Raw genomic sequence first — 16,308 nt, forward strand, 5'->3', positions numbered from 1 at the left:
CCTCCAGCGCCAGGTAAAGGAGGCGGTGGTGGACCTCCTCCCCCTCCACCACCGCCTCCTTTACCTGGCGCTGGAGGTATGCCCCCTCCACCACCACCTCCTCTGCCTGGTGCTGTGTCTGGACACTTCTTGGCCCGACAACCCGCTTTCGGGGCTGCACCAAGCATTGGCCTGCCCGTGGTTCGTCCCAAGAAGAAGCTTAAGGCCCTGCATTGGGAGAAGGTCGATGCCCCTGAGACCAGTCACTGGGCAGCCCACACACCTTCTGCCGAAGCCCGAGAGGAGAAGTATCAGGAGCTCAGCAAGAAGGGCATTCTCGACGAGGTCGAGAAACTGTTCATGGCTAAGGAGATCAAGAAGATTGGTATAGGAAGCTCTTCTAAGAAGGATGACAAGAAGCAAATCATCTCTTCTGATCTCCGCAAGGCGTATGGTAAGCGTATACCCCTTTATCCACCATTGATTTGTCTACTAACACTGCACAGAAATTGCGTTTGCCAAGTTTTCACAGTACTCTGTCGAAAAGATTGTTCAAATGATCATTCACTGCGATCCAGAGATTCTAGACAACACTGTAGTGATGGACTTTTTGCAGAAGGATGACCTCTGTAACATCCCCGACAACACAGTCAAGCAAATGGCGCCGTACAGCAAGGACTGGACTGGACCAGATGCCAAATCTCAAGACCGTGAACTTGATCCGTCGGAGCTCACTCGACAAGATCAGCTTTACCTCTACACGGCTTTTGAGTTACACCACTACTGGAAGAGTCGAATGAGGGCCCTTGCTCTTACTAGAAGCTTTGAACAAGAGTACGAAGAGATCAACGAGAAGATCCGACAGGTTGTGACAGTATCGGAGTCGCTACGTGATTCCGTTTCATTGATGAACGTACTTGGCCTTATTTTGGATATTGGTAATTACATGAACGATGCGAACAAGCAAGCACGTGGTTTCAAGCTCAGCTCTCTTGCAAGATTGGGTATGGTCAAGGACGACAAGAACGAGTCAACATTGGCCGATCTCGTGGAGCGTATTGTACGGAATCAGTACCCTGAGTGGGAGACATTTGCGGATGATATCAACGGAGTCATGACGGCACAGAAGATCAACATTGAGCAACTTCAGGCGGATGCGAAGAAATACATCGACAATATTCGAAACATTCAAATGTCGCTGGATTCTGGTAACCTAAGCGACCCCAAGCAGTTCCATCCCCAGGACCGCGTGAGTCAAATCGTCCAACGTATTATGAAGGAAGCCAGAAGAAAATCCGAACAGATGGAGCTGTACTTGGAAGAGATGATGAAGACATACAAAGATATCATGGTGTTTTACGGCGAGGACCCCGCGGATGATGGGGCCCGTCGAGATTTCTTTGCCAAGTTGGCATTGTTCGTGGGAGAGTGGAAGAAGTCTCGTGACAAGAACGTGCAGGTGGAAGAGACAAGGAAGCGTAACGAGGCGTCAATGAAACGGAAGCACACAGCACAACTCAAACTTACCAACGCCAACGCCGACGCGGGACCTACGTCTCCATCCAATACCGGCGCCATGGACTCTCTCCTGGAGAAGCTACGTGCAGCTGCGCCGCAGGCTCGGGACCAGAGAGACCGAAGAAGGCGTGCGCGACTCAAGGATCGTCACCAGGTCCGCGTCGCGTCAGGACAGAAGATTCCCGACCTCGACGAAATCCCAGAAGTGGAAGCTGGCCTCAAGAACAAGGAGGAACCCACCGAAGACGAAAGCAAGGTGCTCAGTCCCGGCCTCTCATCGCCTCGTGAAGGTGAAGACGACGTTGCCGATAGAGCAGCAGCTCTTTTACAGGGCATGCGCGGTGGTGATGGCGCAGATGACAACGATCCTGAGAGGAGAGAAACCCTTCGAAAAGCCAGACGGCAAACAGCAGAGGAAGAGAGAAGGCTACGAAGACGGCGAAGAGAAAGGGCGACTACGAACCAGTCAGAAGAGAACCCCGACGAACAAAAGGAGGAACCCAGGGAAGAGCCAAAGGGAGAAGAAGGAGAGGCAGCCAAAGAGCCGCCGAAGGAAGAAGAAGCGCCTATAGAAGATGATGTTCCAACACCTAGAGCAGCGACTACCAGCGACGGTGCCCCAGAAGAAGAACAAGGGGAAACGGCACAGGCATAGGCACAGGCATGGCATGGCACGGTACAGGCACGAGGATGAGATGGATGGGCGGTGTTTGTGATTCGAGATGCATACCAATGGTGTTGGGAACTGTTTAGGAGTGGAAAGATCGCGTTTGTATGTATTGCACGCGCTATACGTAATGTCTACACCAACACATACAGTGGAAGAGAGAGTATTTGAACAAATCTGTGTGTCATGGTGATCTTGATATTGCAGTACTGGTCGCAAGTGACAGTCAGATATCCGTGCTTGTGACCTTTCATTCTTGACCTTGTAACCCAAACTCTCCTCAGCCGCGTTGTCCAGCGTGCGCTGTCCCGAAGTCTCTTCCACCCAAGATTGCTTCTTCTTATTATGATTCGAGGTTTCCGTCGACTTTCCTTATCGCTCCCTCCTCGTTCAATGGTTCGTCGGGGGAACAGCGAATAGACTGCCGAGGCGGCAGAAACCACCAGTGACATGACCCATGAGACCAATGCATACTTCTTGAATCAGAACAGAGCAGTCTTTCAAGAGATGGTAAAGATAGGCGGCGCGTCCGACTCCGAGTGCCAGAAACGAGAGGATTGTAAAGAATCGAACATGGCCCTGATAAATGTCCGGTAATATCTCTCGTAAGAAGAAAATGAAGGTGAGTATACTAATGGACCCGGCCGCGATCATAATGAACCACCGATTTGGGTCATCATGAGCTGGCCACAGGGCCAAAATGTACCACCACCATTTGCGACGAGGCTTATGGCGAAGACGGTCACCACGGGCTGGCCACAAGGCCGTAGCGTACCACGACCAGCTGTGACAAGGCCTATGGGAAGGGTGTTTGCCACCAGCAGCCCGGGGGGCAGCTTCAATAACTCTGTTCACGGCCAATCGACCATTGTGGTTTTCGCGTCTTGATCGTATGAGCTCTTCTGGTGTTGGAGTAGCAGGCCGACATATCCAGTTCCACAAAATGGTGAGGACTATGTGGATGGCTGTTATGCTGAGTACGACACTTTCAAAAGAGGACAAGAATGGCGCAAGGATAGCCATGGCGAGACCGGTGCATATATTCTGCGGAAGCTTGTGCTGGCTCGTGAAAATGGAGGAGTTTGTGGTAAAAGTTGAAATAAGCACAGCCTTGAGATGGTCGCAGTTAAGCCCTGAACATGTATTGACGAGGCGAGAAATGCGACAGAAGAACGAGAAAGGAGGGCTGAGAATGCATTACACATGCAAGATACTGTAAACTTTGATGTTCCACATAAATATTATACCTCTGCACTCGTTTGGCAGGAGAACCAATCCACCTAAACGCCAATCCAGTTTACCTTTGCGGCACAACCTTAAAAGTGCCAGTTGTCCTCGCGGAGATCGTAGCTCGTACTGCATGGACGGCCGTATAGCCAGCACGCTCAGCGTGATGGACTCAGAGGCCTGTTGAATCCGCCGTTCCTGTTCATATACTGACGATACTCCGTCTTCTTCTCTTTGTGCACACCACCAGCATTGTTGCCCGAAACTTTCTTGTTCTTGGTTGTTCCAAACCCGCCGAAGCCCATCATGGCCTGCATAGCGGCCATATCGTCGTCCTCTGCGTCCACAGGATCCTCTTCAACCTCTGAAGCCTGGCCCTCTTCTGAGCGGCTGCTTTCCTCTTCACGCTGCGCGCGTGATGGCGGCGGTGGTGAGCGGCTTGCGCGAGAGCCGACGTTGAAGGACATGTTTGGTGCCGGGCGCTTTGCGTCGGGGCGAGGGCGCGTGGGAAGTGCTTCGTGAGTAGGACTTCGTGATTGTGGTGACGCTGAGCGACGAGATTTGCCTGCTAGCAAGTTAGATTTCCATAACGTTGAAATGGGTGGGGGTGCATACTTCGCTTGTCTCTATCATCTTCGCGACGCTCATCTCGTCTCTGTCTTGGTGGCGCATCCTCTGCATCCTCTCTCCGTCCGTCCCTCCTGTCTCGATCATCATGATGGCGTGGGCCTCTATCCCTAGGTCGGTTCCTATCACCATCTCGGTCTCGATGTCTCCTGTCTGGCGATCTCGATCGATCTCTGTATCCACGGCGTTCGCGTGATCTTGACCTGTATCCTCTGCGATCGCGGTCGTTGTCCCTATTATGTCCTCCACGCCTATCGCGTCTGTCGGATTCGTCCCACATTTGACGACTATCGGGTCGCCTGCTTCGCCTAGAGTCTGCCATTGTGTGTCTTGCAGATTCTGACTCCGGTTCTGAGAGATTGCTGATGATGTTTAGATATTGACAGTGTTGGGGGAAAGAATAAAGTTGTTCAAAAATGCATCCAACAAGTTCTTAGAAAGAGAAAGGCTGAAACAAGATACTTTTAAGTAGGGTTCGAACTCTAAGTGGCGGTGGCTGGTGAAGCTTTATCATTGGCCCGAGCTCTAGTGGACCCTGGATCGTTCTCCAACTCTCAGCCTTGCGTCGTCATATCAATTCGCTACTCCTACGTGTTCTCTGGAGCTTGTCCTCACACAAACTCACCCAATGAGGAACTGAATTCTTTAGGATTGGCTCCGATAAAAAAACTTAATCTCAGCTTCTCTTCTAGAGACTTGAGAGAAACCCTTTTCATCGTCAGTATGGTGAAAATTGCCCATTGGGTGTCTGCGGCGACACTCGCCGTGGGCGTCTCAGCCGCTGAAGATGCATCTTCAGTGCTGACGACTGAAATCGGCCGTCAAAATAACCAGAGCCTCTTTTGGGGCCCCTACAAATCCAATTTGTACTTTGGTGTGCGACCACGAACACCAGATAGCCTATGGACAGGGCTCATGTGGGGGAAGGTCGACAATTACCATGATATTCAGAATGGTACGTGAGACAACAAGCCTGGTGATTCAAATGCTCTGACACTTGCCTTCAAGGTTTCAGATATACCTGCGAGCAGGGAGAAGATATGCATGGCTACGGATGGGATGAGTATGATGCCCGCATAGGCGGTGTGCAGTCCATTCACGACAAGGCCAACAATATCGACTTGACGACTACTTTTGTCAAGATTCCCGGTGGAAATCATGGTGGCAGCTGGGCTGCCCGGATCAAGGGCGAGCTGCGAGACGGTGCTCTGAAAAACACCAGGACTATGCTATTCTACTACATCGCTCAGGATGGTGATGGCGAACTTGCTGTTGAGGGTGAAGGTACAGAGTATGGTTTCGAAGATGATGTTACTCTCAAGGGCAGTTCAAAGGCGCTAGGAGACTACAAGCTTCTTATCACAAAAGGTACGGGAGAGCACCCTTCAACAGACCACAAGTTCCTGGAAGATCGACATGGCGACACGACCATCGTCTCGAGTACCGAAGTCCCAGCCGACCTTACCTGGCAGGGCAAGCCCGTTGTCTTCAAGCAACTTCAAGATGCCGTTTCGCCCGTGCAGCAGAATGCTGACCAGGAGAATCCGCCTCCACCGTGGCAGGTGTACCGTATTGCCCATGCGCCTGGAAAAGGCAACGTCCATGTGGTCGAGAAGACCTTTGAAGGGCCGTTCGAGTTCGATGTCATCTTTTCATCGGGATCTGGAGGCAAGGAGTTTACTTCTGAGGAGGTTACTGAACAGATCGAGAAGACTTCAGAAATCTTCAACGAGCGCTTCGCCAACACCTTCAAGCTTAAGGAACCTTTCACAGAGACAAAATACAAGAAATTCGGCAAGAGCATGCTGTCCAACCTCATCGGCGGCATAGGGTACTTCCATGGTCACCAGCTGATTGATCGATCGTATGCGCCTGAGTATGAGGAGCAGAACGACGGGTTCTGGGAGGAGGCCGCGCAAGCCAAGGCACGCACACAGCCAGAACTCGAGGGCCCCTATGAGCTCTTCACCAGTGTTCCTTCTCGCCCTTTCTTCCCCCGTGGTTTTCTGTGGGATGAGGGATTTCACCTAATTCCCATTGCCGATTGGGATATTGACCTCACACTTGAAATTGTTAAGAGCTGGTACAACACCATGGACGAGGATGGCTGGATCGCTCGCGAACAGATTCTAGGCCATGAGGCCAGGAGTAAGGTCCCCCCTGAATTTCAAGTGCAATTCCCACATTATGCCAACCCCCCTACCCTCTTCCTTATCATCGAGGGCTTCATGGAGCGTCTTCGTGCATCAAATGGAACCAAGAGCGAGGCAAAGGAACGCATTCTGGGGGCTGATCCTCTGCAAACCGCTCACCTCGACAACATCGAGCTCGGCGAGAACTACCTTCGAAAGTTGTACCCCCTGTTGAGACAACAATATGACTGGTTCCGCAAAACCCAGCGCGGCGACATAAAGAATTATGACCGCGAGGCATACTCAACAAAGGAAGCATACAGATGGAGGGGTCGTACTGAGACTCACATCCTCACCAGTGGCCTGGACGACTATCCTCGACCTCAGCCCCCTTCACCGGGCGAGCTGCACGTTGATCTCATGTCCTGGGTTGGGCTGATGACAAAGTCATTGATGAACATCGCAGATGCCCTCGGCATGGCCGAAGATGTGAATGAGTATAGGAAAAACTTGGATGGCATCGAGCACAACCTCAATGATCTCCACTGGTCCGATAAGGAGGGTTGCTACTGTGACGCAACAATCGATGATTACGAGGAACACGCGCTCGTATGCCACAAGGGCTACATTTCCCTGTTCCCTTTCCTGGTCGGCCTGATGAAGGCTGACGACCCCAAGCTGGGCAAGATTCTTGAGCTGATCGGTGACGAGGAGCACCTCTGGAGCCCCCACGGCATTCGCAGCTTGAGTAAACAGGATGAGTTCTACGCCACGGGCGAGAACTACTGGCGCAGCCCTGTTTGGATGCCTATCAACTACCTAGCTTTGTCTCAACTACAGGTAGGGTTTCCCCCATATGTCTCCTTGGCGAAGTAGTACAAAGACTAACATGTGCATATAGAACGTTGTCTCGCAGGAGGGCCCCTACAGAGGCAAAGCGAAGGATCTGTTCAGGCGTCTCCGTAAGAACCTTGTTGACACCGTGTACAAGAGTTGGGAAGAAACTGGCTTCGCCTGGGAGCAGTACAACCCCGACACGGGTGCCGGCCAGCGAACACAGCACTTCACTGGATGGACTAGTCTCGTCGTCAAGATCATGGCTATGGAAGACCCTAGTCAGGAGGCTCATGCCAAGGACGAGCTGTGAATAGGAAAGAATGTAACAAGGCAATGTAGGACTACTTTGAAAAGGTGTTATGTGTATCGCGATATGCCAATTGAAACATACCGGCTATTGGTCAATGGTTAGTCACAGCCAAGACATACACTGTAAAACAATCCCACGGCTCGTACCGCATCCTCAAGCCATGCAGGCTTGCGAAGCTTGGGGGCTATGAGGCTGGGAACAGGGATCGAAACATTCTACCACATTAGGCAATTCAGGGACAGAGCCTCCAAACTCTGTTTTATTGATTCTGTGCGACGGATGGCTGTGATTTGATGCCTGGTGCCTGCCTGGTGATGGCTCAATGGATGCAGATCGGTGACTGTGGTATGTGCGCCATACGGATCGGCAGGCTGTCAACGTCTTAGTGGCGTCGGCGGAACTTATTCAAATGGCCGAAGGCTGTCGATGAAGTTGAAAAAAGAGAGGGTGCTGGCGTTTAGTCAAATGAACGTCAGCGGGTTTCTAGCAATGTCACGATTCTGCACCGTTTACCAGTCATGGCCTACCGGCTTGCTTCCGGGACGAAAGCAGCTGCCGAGACATAAGCTGCAGATCCGTAGATGCAACCATTCTTAGAAATACCCAGAAGTGCTTGAAGTGCGTTGGGTTGATAGATTGTGTATATCCTCAACGTGAACAGGCTGCAACCTGTATTGGTGGAACTTGAGCTTCCACGCCCAAGGGAACCCTCCGATACACCTGACAGGCGTTGCAATCCTTCCCGAGACATGGCTCAGGGGAGTAAGCAGAAACAAAACAGCAGGCAAGGATCTGGAAAGCTACATCCGTAATGTCTCAGAGGTAGCCGAGACGGCAGAAACATGGTTCATGTCTTAGGTCTTAGGTAGAAACAGTAATACAAGAGCCTGGTCTAGGTTGCAAGGCTGATTCCCTGGATAATGCCTCGTGGTGGTGAGTGTATCGTCTAAGCCTGGTGATTGGATCAATTGGAGCCTGTCCGGGGCTATGCAGCGAGCTACCGTAGCGAAAACAGTCAGATGAAGCGACAGCGCGCCAATTGACCAGTAACGGCGTTGTTTCTATTTTTAAGGCGCTTAAAGTCGACCAGGGTATATGCATGCGGCGGGTGAGGTTGGTGTACCATTGCGGCTGTTTGTACGAATTCGAGACCAGACGGACATCATGATGTGATTGAAATGTGACTTTTTCGATCGCGAAATGTTTCCATTGATAGAACAAGCGTAGCATTGGCGATTCTTGGGAGCGGACGCGTCAATGGTTCGATCTTTTAGCTCGTTGGTCATTGACAGCAGGGCGCTTATGATGGCTGCTTGGGGGTCTGGCCAATGAGAAGCGGTACCAGAGATCTCAGTGAGAATCGAGAACCCCCGTCGAGTCTCAGTATATCGAGGAGTTGGATGCTCAGAAATTAGGTCCCAAGGGATTGGGAGGGCCCGCGCTGGCCGGCGAAAGGGCCTGAACCTGAACCTGACTGACGGGTAAGACCAGATGCCGTGCCGACCGGAATGAAGGAGTCCCGGTCACCCAATAGGCTAGTGTGCGAGTGATGGTAAGGTCAGAAGGGGCTGTTCGACGATTACCTCATGGGTGTGAGGGTGAGGGTTAGTGTGAGTGCGAGTGCGAGTGTGGATGATAGAGTGCGCGTGGTGTAAGTTGAGGTTGTCTCGATTTGAACGTGACGTTTCATTCTTCTGCCCCCACGAGACCGATTGAGTAACTGCAATACTCGGGAACCTGACAAGGTTCTTTTGTTGGTTTCAATGATCAATTGACGGTGCAAGATGAGTCATGATAAGAGAGAGAGTTCGTGTTTAGTAAGAAAGGCGGAATATGCAGAGGGTGACTCTTCGGTGATGATGATGATGATGATGATGGCCCTGGAATCTGGGGCAGTTTGTTCCTTCGGTAGGCGGAAACACGGGCTTGGCCGATGCATGCCAATGGGGAAGTCGCGTCATGGCTGCTGTGGCTGCATCCGCCATTTGCGGGATGACAAAGCGGGATGACAGAATAAACGGTGCAGTTTGCTGACTTATTCGCTATCGTGATGCCTCATGTAAATGTCTTGTCTTTTAGGCAGCCCTTTAAACTTATCAAGAGTGCCCATGTGACGGGAAATTGCACCTTGGAAGCTTCTTCTCTGCGCCTATTGCGATATGGGACGCGCATGCAGTCGAGAACACGTTGGCACATTCAACGAATTTCAACCGGGATTAATTGGAATCTCTTTTGTCTACTCCGTCCGTACCGTGTCTCTCTCTCCCCTAAACTCCACGATTGACTCCGAACCTACGAGAGGTAGTCGGAGTTTTGATTGAGTTGGAATCTCACGGCCTCATTTGTCAGCCTTGATGACGTTTCTGCGTTGCAAATCCGCAAATTGTCTTGACGTTGATACGGTGCCATGAGTGTGGAATAGTATCTGTGGGCGGAATGATAATACGAATACCTACTATGCAGTATCCTGGAGGTGCGTACTTACGTATCTAAGCTCCGTCTCCACACCAACTCTCCAAACTCATCGACATGTCTGTTATCTTGAACAATTGGCATTATTGGGGGTCGAAACATCGCATCTATTCTGCATCTGCTGCTCCAGGTCCATGGCCAGAGCCGTGGAGCATACATGATTGATTACATGGGCAGGGGTCTTCGTTCATTTGAGGCTGTGGCTTACCTATTATAACGTATACCCTACCCAAGCCCCGTAAGCCCATCAATGGAACGGGCAGTCAAAAGACTCACTCAGTAATACAATACGCAGCGACTTGACTGGATACGGCCCGGGTCTTCCGCACCCCGACCCGACCCCTACCCCGGGTACCGTGGGTGTGGCTACTTATTAACTTACACCGTTTGACAAAGGACCCCTGTAACTGCAAGGTCCGGTCCCTCATAAACCCATTGTCCTCAGCCCTACGATGGTGTCCTCCACCACTCACGGCTTTGATGGATCCCCTGTCAGCATCGGCGACATGGCGCAGACTGACGGAAGCGAAAGAAGGTTCCATGGCATCCATAGCATGGCATCCATCCATGACAAGGGCGGAATAACGGGCACTGCTGTAATCTACCTAGCACGATACGCTATGTAGCGTGTTTCTATTTTGTTGCCCCCATGCTAAGGGTGTGCTTGCTTGATCGTCATGATACGACGACACAGCACGAACGAACGAACGAACAGGCGTCAGTCAGAGTCAGCCGCTTCCACCGTCTACCGAGATTCCCTATCTGCGATGTGCTTAGTTACCTACCCTTGGCTTCGATCTATAGTTGACTCACTTTCTATATAACTGTCCATCTCCTCTCCTCTGGATTAGAATTCTCATCACCATCAACAACCAGTTTCATCTACACTCTACAACAACTCTAAAGCAATACTACAGCTCAACACTCATATACAACAGCTCAGCTCTTTCAACTCAACTCAACTTCTATCTTGACCCAAAAGTCTCACTTAACTCTACTCTATTCTACATTCACAATGGCTGCTTTCACCCTCACATTTGCTCCCACTACCCGATCCTTCGGCCGATCTGGCTACAACAAGGACGGCGACGACTCTGACTCCAAGCCCACAAACAACCGTGGTCGATCTGGCTACAACGAGCCTGAGGAGGGAGACTCTGGTCGCTCTGGCTACAATGGCCCTGAGGACGATGATTCCTCCAAGGGCAACAAGGGCCGCTCTGGCTACAATGGTCCCAGCGACAATGACGAGGAGTAAACTCCTTTGTTACTCTTGAGTCACTTTCCCAAAAGCATACACAGCGACAGCGCAAGCATTGGGCGGAGTTTTCTGTTTAGACACTGGTTTCAACAACATTTGCATGGAACGGAGTTTCGTTTTGTTTTCTTCTTCATCAGCATTGGTATCGGTATTTGGAGGAACAAGTTGCAGACACGGCATCGCATAGCGGGAGGAGTTGGGAAAGACGGAAGCATAGCATTACACAGCGTTGGCATGGCATGGAACGGCATAGAAGCGAGCATACAGCATGGATTTCCTTTTGCTTTATCTTTCTCATCTTCTCATCTCAAATTTATCTTCGCTTTCTCTTTTCATAACCTGCTAGACCAGGCCCAGGCGGCCCAACCTCGAGTCTTTTTCAATTTGTTTAGACCAGCTGCTCTCTATAGAACATTCCTCGATGGAAAATACATTTCAACTCTCTCACCCATCTCTCATCGCTGTAGTCTTCTTCGCCACACGCTTATTTCCCCACACAGAATCTAACACGTCTCAAATCAGCATCTTGTCAGACATCTCATACATAAATTTGTCAGAACTTACTTTTCAAAGATAACACCCAGTACATCCTCAACATCTCCAAACTCATCCCGACCCGTGATCCGTGCAAGGCAGTTCGCAGCGTACCTCAGATACTCGGCAGCAAGCACGGCATCGGCATCCAAGCCCTCTTCAGGGGCAGCCTCCGTCATGAAGTCCTCCAAGTGTTGACGGCACTTGACGAGGAGCTGGCGCTGACGCTCTGTAACGCCTAGCAGATCCTGAAGATCGACAGGCATGGATGTCATCTTCTCAAAGGATGCCACGAGTTTGGTTATCACAGCCTGGATACCGCCAGGATCCTTGCTTTCCCATGTTCCTGCCTGAGCCTCCTTACACGATACGGACACGAACTCCGCCGCCGCTAGTTTGGGGGCTTGAATTCGAACAGTTTTTCTGAAATCCTGAACCAGTTTCTCAAATTCTTCCTTCTCAATTGCATCTTGTTTATTGATAACGACGACACAGTCCTCTGCCCCCGCAGCGAGATCGAGCGTTTCTTGGTCGTATTGCAGAAATGGCCCATCCTGGCCGTCCTCCACGGATGCTAGGACTATAACAAGATCAGAGTCCTGGGCTCGTTGTTTTGCTCGGCGTATACCTTCTTCCTCCACGGCCCCAATTGCGCCACTATCAGCCCCGTTGATCACCCGGGAACCTTTGGAGCGAAATCCTGCCGTATCTGCGAATGAACATAAATAGCCGCGAATGTCTAAGCTTGCCTCGACGATATCTCGCGTTGTGCCTGCTTCACCGGACACAATAGATGCCTCGCGCCCAACGATCAGGTTCATAAGCGAGCTCTTGCCAACATTGGGTGGCCCTAACAGCGCTATACGAATTCCGTTCCGCAAAAGCTCGCTCCTTTGGCTTCCCTGCTCATGCAGCTCAATGCTGTGTAGCATCCTGGCAACTTGCGCAGTCACATTCTGTAACAATTCAGCTTGGGACTCGTCGAAGTGCTGGTCTTCGGAAAAGTCGATCAATGCTTCGATCTCACCACGAGCCAACAAGAGCTGCTCTCTCCATGCCTCGTATTGTCGTCCAAGAGCACCTGAATTGCCTCGCACAGCTGCACGACGTTGCTGTTCGGTTTCAGCTGCCAGGGTGTCACTCAGGGATTCAATTTGAGCAAGATCTAGGCGGTCGTTGAAAAAGGCGCGCTTCGTAAACTCGCCGGGCTCTGCGTATCGAATACGATGTGTAGCGGAACATTTCGGAATGGCTGCTAACACAGCTTTTACGGTGGCTGATCCTCCATGAACGTGCAACTCCAAGACATCGTCACCAGTGACAGTCTTGGGGCTAGGAAAGTAAAGGACAAGAGCTTCTGAGTCCAACACTATCTGTTCATTATTGGTGTGCCGGGGGTCATATAGGGACCGCACTGTTGCATATCTTGGTTTTGGCAATGGTTTTGATGGGCAAAGTGCCTCGTAAATCTTGAGCCAAAAGTTAGATACTGTATATGTATTATTTGCATGACACTACCTCAAGACATGATGGGCCGGAGATGCGAATTACTGCAATACCGGCCCGACCCTGTGCCGTTGATAGAGCATAGATGGTGTCGTCTATGATTGGTAATCCGGAGACAGATTCAGAGTTATGAGTATGCCACGACTGATGTGAGATTGGCTTTGTCGACGAGGCAATAGAATACCACAAAGGTTGTGTCAAATTGGCGTCGTTATAGTTCCTTATAGAGATTGGCGATAGGAAGACTCGACAGCGTTTCGCTTTGCAATTGAGTCTCCTTAGGAGACTGCGTCTCAGCATCGGCGAAATGAGTGATAGTGAGATGGTCAAACTTGTTCTAACTTTTATATGATCTGGAATTCTTGGAACGAAGGCGATAGACGCTATATTTGGGAGAAACAAATGAGCATTGGCTGAGTTTTGCTACTTGGAAACATCCATAAACAAGAGAGAAACCTGAGGTTGAGTCCAGGTTATAGCGCTCAGGGCCCACTGATCGTATCAAACTGATAGTGCACTCACTAATCCACTGAAACTCATCCATCAGAATGGGTAGATGTTTGACATAAAGTTCCTAGAGAATCGTCATCAGGATAATCTGTTTAAGCAAATCTCTTTTTACTACTCTTTATTCATTTTAATTTTAGTTCTTATTCTTTATTCTCATGGAGCATGTTGAATTCAACATCCATCTAGGTTGACTTTTATCCTTGATGTCGTGCACGCGTCTGATCAATTCCATAAAATTCGCAAACCATACAGCTCAAACTTTTCATGGTTGGTTTTCTTCTCAAGAGGTAGCAAACGTCTCGATGAACTTGGCAAGCTTTTCTGCACCCTCCAAATGAATGGAGTTGTAGCTGCTGGCACGAATGCCACCAACGCTTCGGTGACCCTTAAGGCCGGTGAGACCTTGCGCAGTAGCCTCCTTGAGGAAAGCCTTCTCTGTGCCATCAGTGTCGCCATTCTTGGTAACTCGGAAGCAGATGTTCATTCTTGAACGAACAGACTTGTCAGGGACAACTCTATACACATCGGGGTGAGCGTCAAGAGCACCGTAGATAAGCTCAGCCTTCTTGGCGGACACGGCCTCCTGTCCCTCGACCTTGCTATAGGTGCTAAGGGACTTCTTGAGAACTTGGCCGGCAATATAGACACTAATTCCAGTCAGTACATGTACCACACGTGCCCCATAGAAGCGCTTACTCGAAGATGCTGAGGGTATTGTAGAGACTGTTATTCTTGGCGATAGTCTCGTAAGAGAAGATAATAGGAGGGATAGGAAGCCCGAGTCGCCGAAGCAGCGCGGCAGGGGGCTGAGGTGTCTTGGGAGGGAGAAGGCTCTTCTTGATTATCACAACGGTGACACCAGTGCAGCCGAGGTTCTTCTGGGCGCCGAAGAATATAACTGAGAAGTTTCGGACAGGGATTCTCCTCGACAGGATGTTGGAGGACATATCGGCCACAACAATAGGGCCCTCGCCGTCAGTTCCAGGGGTCAAGGACTGAGGGAAAGCAGGAAATTCTACACCATCGACGGTCTCGTTGTCGCAATAATACACCAAAGCAGCATCCTTGGAGAGGTTCCAGGTGCTCTCCTCAGGAATCTTGCCATACTTGCCATCGTTAATCTGGCGGGCGTCAGCAACAATGTTGACATGCTCAGGACCAAGCAGTCGCTTGGCTTCTTCAGAAGCCTTCTGAGACCAGCCACCAGTGACAATGTAATCCGTCTTGAGCTCCTTCTCGACTGCATTCCTGAGCTCCTGCTCCACGCGAGGGTCGTCCTCAGGAGCCTTGAGGTTGGCAACAATCTGGGCCTTCTTCTTTGCCACCCATGCACCGACAAGGTTGTACAAGGTAGCGGAGAACTCTCCACTTCCACCACCCTGCATGAAAAGAACCTCATAGTCCTCGGGAATGTCAATGTAAGAGGCAAGATCAGCCTTGGCCTCGTTGATGATGTTTGTAGCCAGCTCTGAGCGATGGCTGTGCTCAGCAATACCTTGTTATTTGTTTAGTGACGTTGACGATGAATTATGAGATTTTCGCTGTACCTAATCCGGTATGCTCATAGTCAATGAGGGCCTGGGCAGCCTTCTCAAGGACGTCTGTGGGCAGCAGAGCCGGGCCTGCGCCAAAATATGTGATCTCGGATCTGGAAGGCATGATGTTGTTGCGTTGAGAGAGGAGAGAGTGAATATGAGAGAGAATAAAAACTGGAGTTGTCTAAAAGTCGCGGGTATTTACTGTAAGTCACCGTGAGTCATCCAATAGAAATGCCCACAGAAGGGATCCGATATTCAACGTATGACTCTGAGAAGATGAGCTTGGTGTGACAAGAGCAAATCCGAAGAGGTGAGGGGTATATGTACAGCAGTCGAGATTGGACAGGTCTTGTTCAAATCCTCGATAATTCAACAGATTGGTGAACCGTGATGGCTGTGAACTGCAATCGTTATTCGCTGAGGCTAAACTGGCCATCAATGTGGTGGCTCCGCACCAATTGGGGGTTATACTAGGCTGGCACAGCAGATATTAGAACATACATCGATCAATCAAGCCTATCTAATCATGTTCGGACCATGAAAAGGTGTGTCAATTGCTGCTGTGTTCCGAAGTGTATTGCCTCAGAAAATGCTTTCCCGGGCACGCCTGATGAGTCCAACATGTATAGTCAAAGAGCAGCAGTACCTTGAGGACATTTGTTGAGAACTGCATTTACTTGCACTAGTAGTAGAACATCAAAGTCTCAAAACAAGATGTCTTTACAACGGAGGCCCCTCAACACCAAATTAGTACAACAAGTAACTGACTGACTATTTAGTTGACATCCTGTTTTCCAGGCCATTATCCGCAATAGAGCTTGCTCATAGCAAGGATTAGTTGTCTGTCTTCAGGCGTTAACAGCCAATATGCTTCAACTGTTGAATCAATTTCATCATTAGGTGAACTGCGTCATTAGTAATGGCCCCAAGTTACAGCAATTGGCTCACATGGCAAATACATGCTTCTACTAGCCTTCCAAATCAAAGCACCTCGTCAACTGCTACCATCGTAGAGTCGTAGAGTGCTTTTCTGGTCAAAAACTTGCAGCAACTAACATGGAGCTTTTCCACATGTTGTGCTCATCTGAAGTTGCGATTCTTTCGGGGCATTCGAGTCAAATAAACTCTGTCCCCCAATTCTTCTAATAATAACAATTCAGATGGAGTTTCGCCATGCTTCCATCAGATCA

General features: G+C 50.2%; 6 protein-coding genes across 6 annotated transcripts; 3 read left to right on the forward strand and 3 right to left on the reverse strand.

The window, feature by feature from the left end:
- On the forward strand, positions 1-2,152 carry FTJAE_1 (uncharacterized protein; the record flags this gene model as incomplete). The annotated part of the gene is made up of 2 exons (XM_037342797.1): positions 1-433; positions 486-2,152. Coding segments are annotated over 2 exons (2,100 nt in total), but the record flags the coding sequence as incomplete, so codon positions are not given.
- Positions 2,153-2,554: 402 nt separating this feature from the next.
- Positions 2,555-3,187, reverse strand: FTJAE_2 (uncharacterized protein; the record flags this gene model as incomplete). The annotated part of the gene is made up of 1 exon (XM_037348147.1): positions 2,555-3,187. The coding sequence occupies one exon, from the start codon at positions 3,185-3,187 to the stop codon at positions 2,555-2,557; it is 633 nt and encodes a 210-aa protein (XP_037212856.1).
- A 362-nt stretch (positions 3,188-3,549) lies between these two features.
- FTJAE_3 (u4 tri-snrnp-associated) lies at positions 3,550-4,340 on the reverse strand (the record flags this gene model as incomplete). Its single annotated transcript, XM_037349249.1, has 2 exons — positions 3,550-3,956; positions 4,007-4,340. The coding sequence occupies 2 exons, from the start codon at positions 4,338-4,340 to the stop codon at positions 3,550-3,552; spliced, it is 741 nt and encodes a 246-aa protein (XP_037212857.1).
- Positions 4,341-4,741: 401 nt separating this feature from the next.
- FTJAE_4 (mannosyl-oligosaccharide glucosidase) lies at positions 4,742-7,297 on the forward strand (the record flags this gene model as incomplete). Its single annotated transcript, XM_037350357.1, has 3 exons — positions 4,742-4,973; positions 5,027-6,990; positions 7,052-7,297. 3 exons carry the CDS (start codon positions 4,742-4,744, stop codon positions 7,295-7,297), a joined length of 2,442 nt encoding a protein of 813 aa, XP_037212858.1.
- A 3,487-nt stretch (positions 7,298-10,784) lies between these two features.
- FTJAE_5 (uncharacterized protein) lies at positions 10,785-11,027 on the forward strand (the record flags this gene model as incomplete). Its single annotated transcript, XM_037351461.1, has 1 exon — positions 10,785-11,027. The coding sequence occupies one exon, from the start codon at positions 10,785-10,787 to the stop codon at positions 11,025-11,027; it is 243 nt and encodes an 80-aa protein (XP_037212859.1).
- A 563-nt stretch (positions 11,028-11,590) lies between these two features.
- FTJAE_6 (tRNA modification GTPase) lies at positions 11,591-15,239 on the reverse strand (the record flags this gene model as incomplete). Its single annotated transcript, XM_037352566.1, has 4 exons — positions 11,591-12,896; positions 13,877-14,227; positions 14,277-15,075; positions 15,128-15,239. 4 exons carry the CDS (start codon positions 15,237-15,239, stop codon positions 11,591-11,593), a joined length of 2,568 nt encoding a protein of 855 aa, XP_037212860.1.
- Positions 15,240-16,308: the final 1,069 nt, after the last annotated feature.

Source organism: Fusarium tjaetaba (genome assembly GCF_013396195.1).
Source record: "Fusarium tjaetaba strain NRRL 66243 chromosome Unknown NRRL66243_c0000001, whole genome shotgun sequence".
NCBI classification, from domain to species: domain Eukaryota; kingdom Fungi; phylum Ascomycota; class Sordariomycetes; order Hypocreales; family Nectriaceae; genus Fusarium; species Fusarium tjaetaba.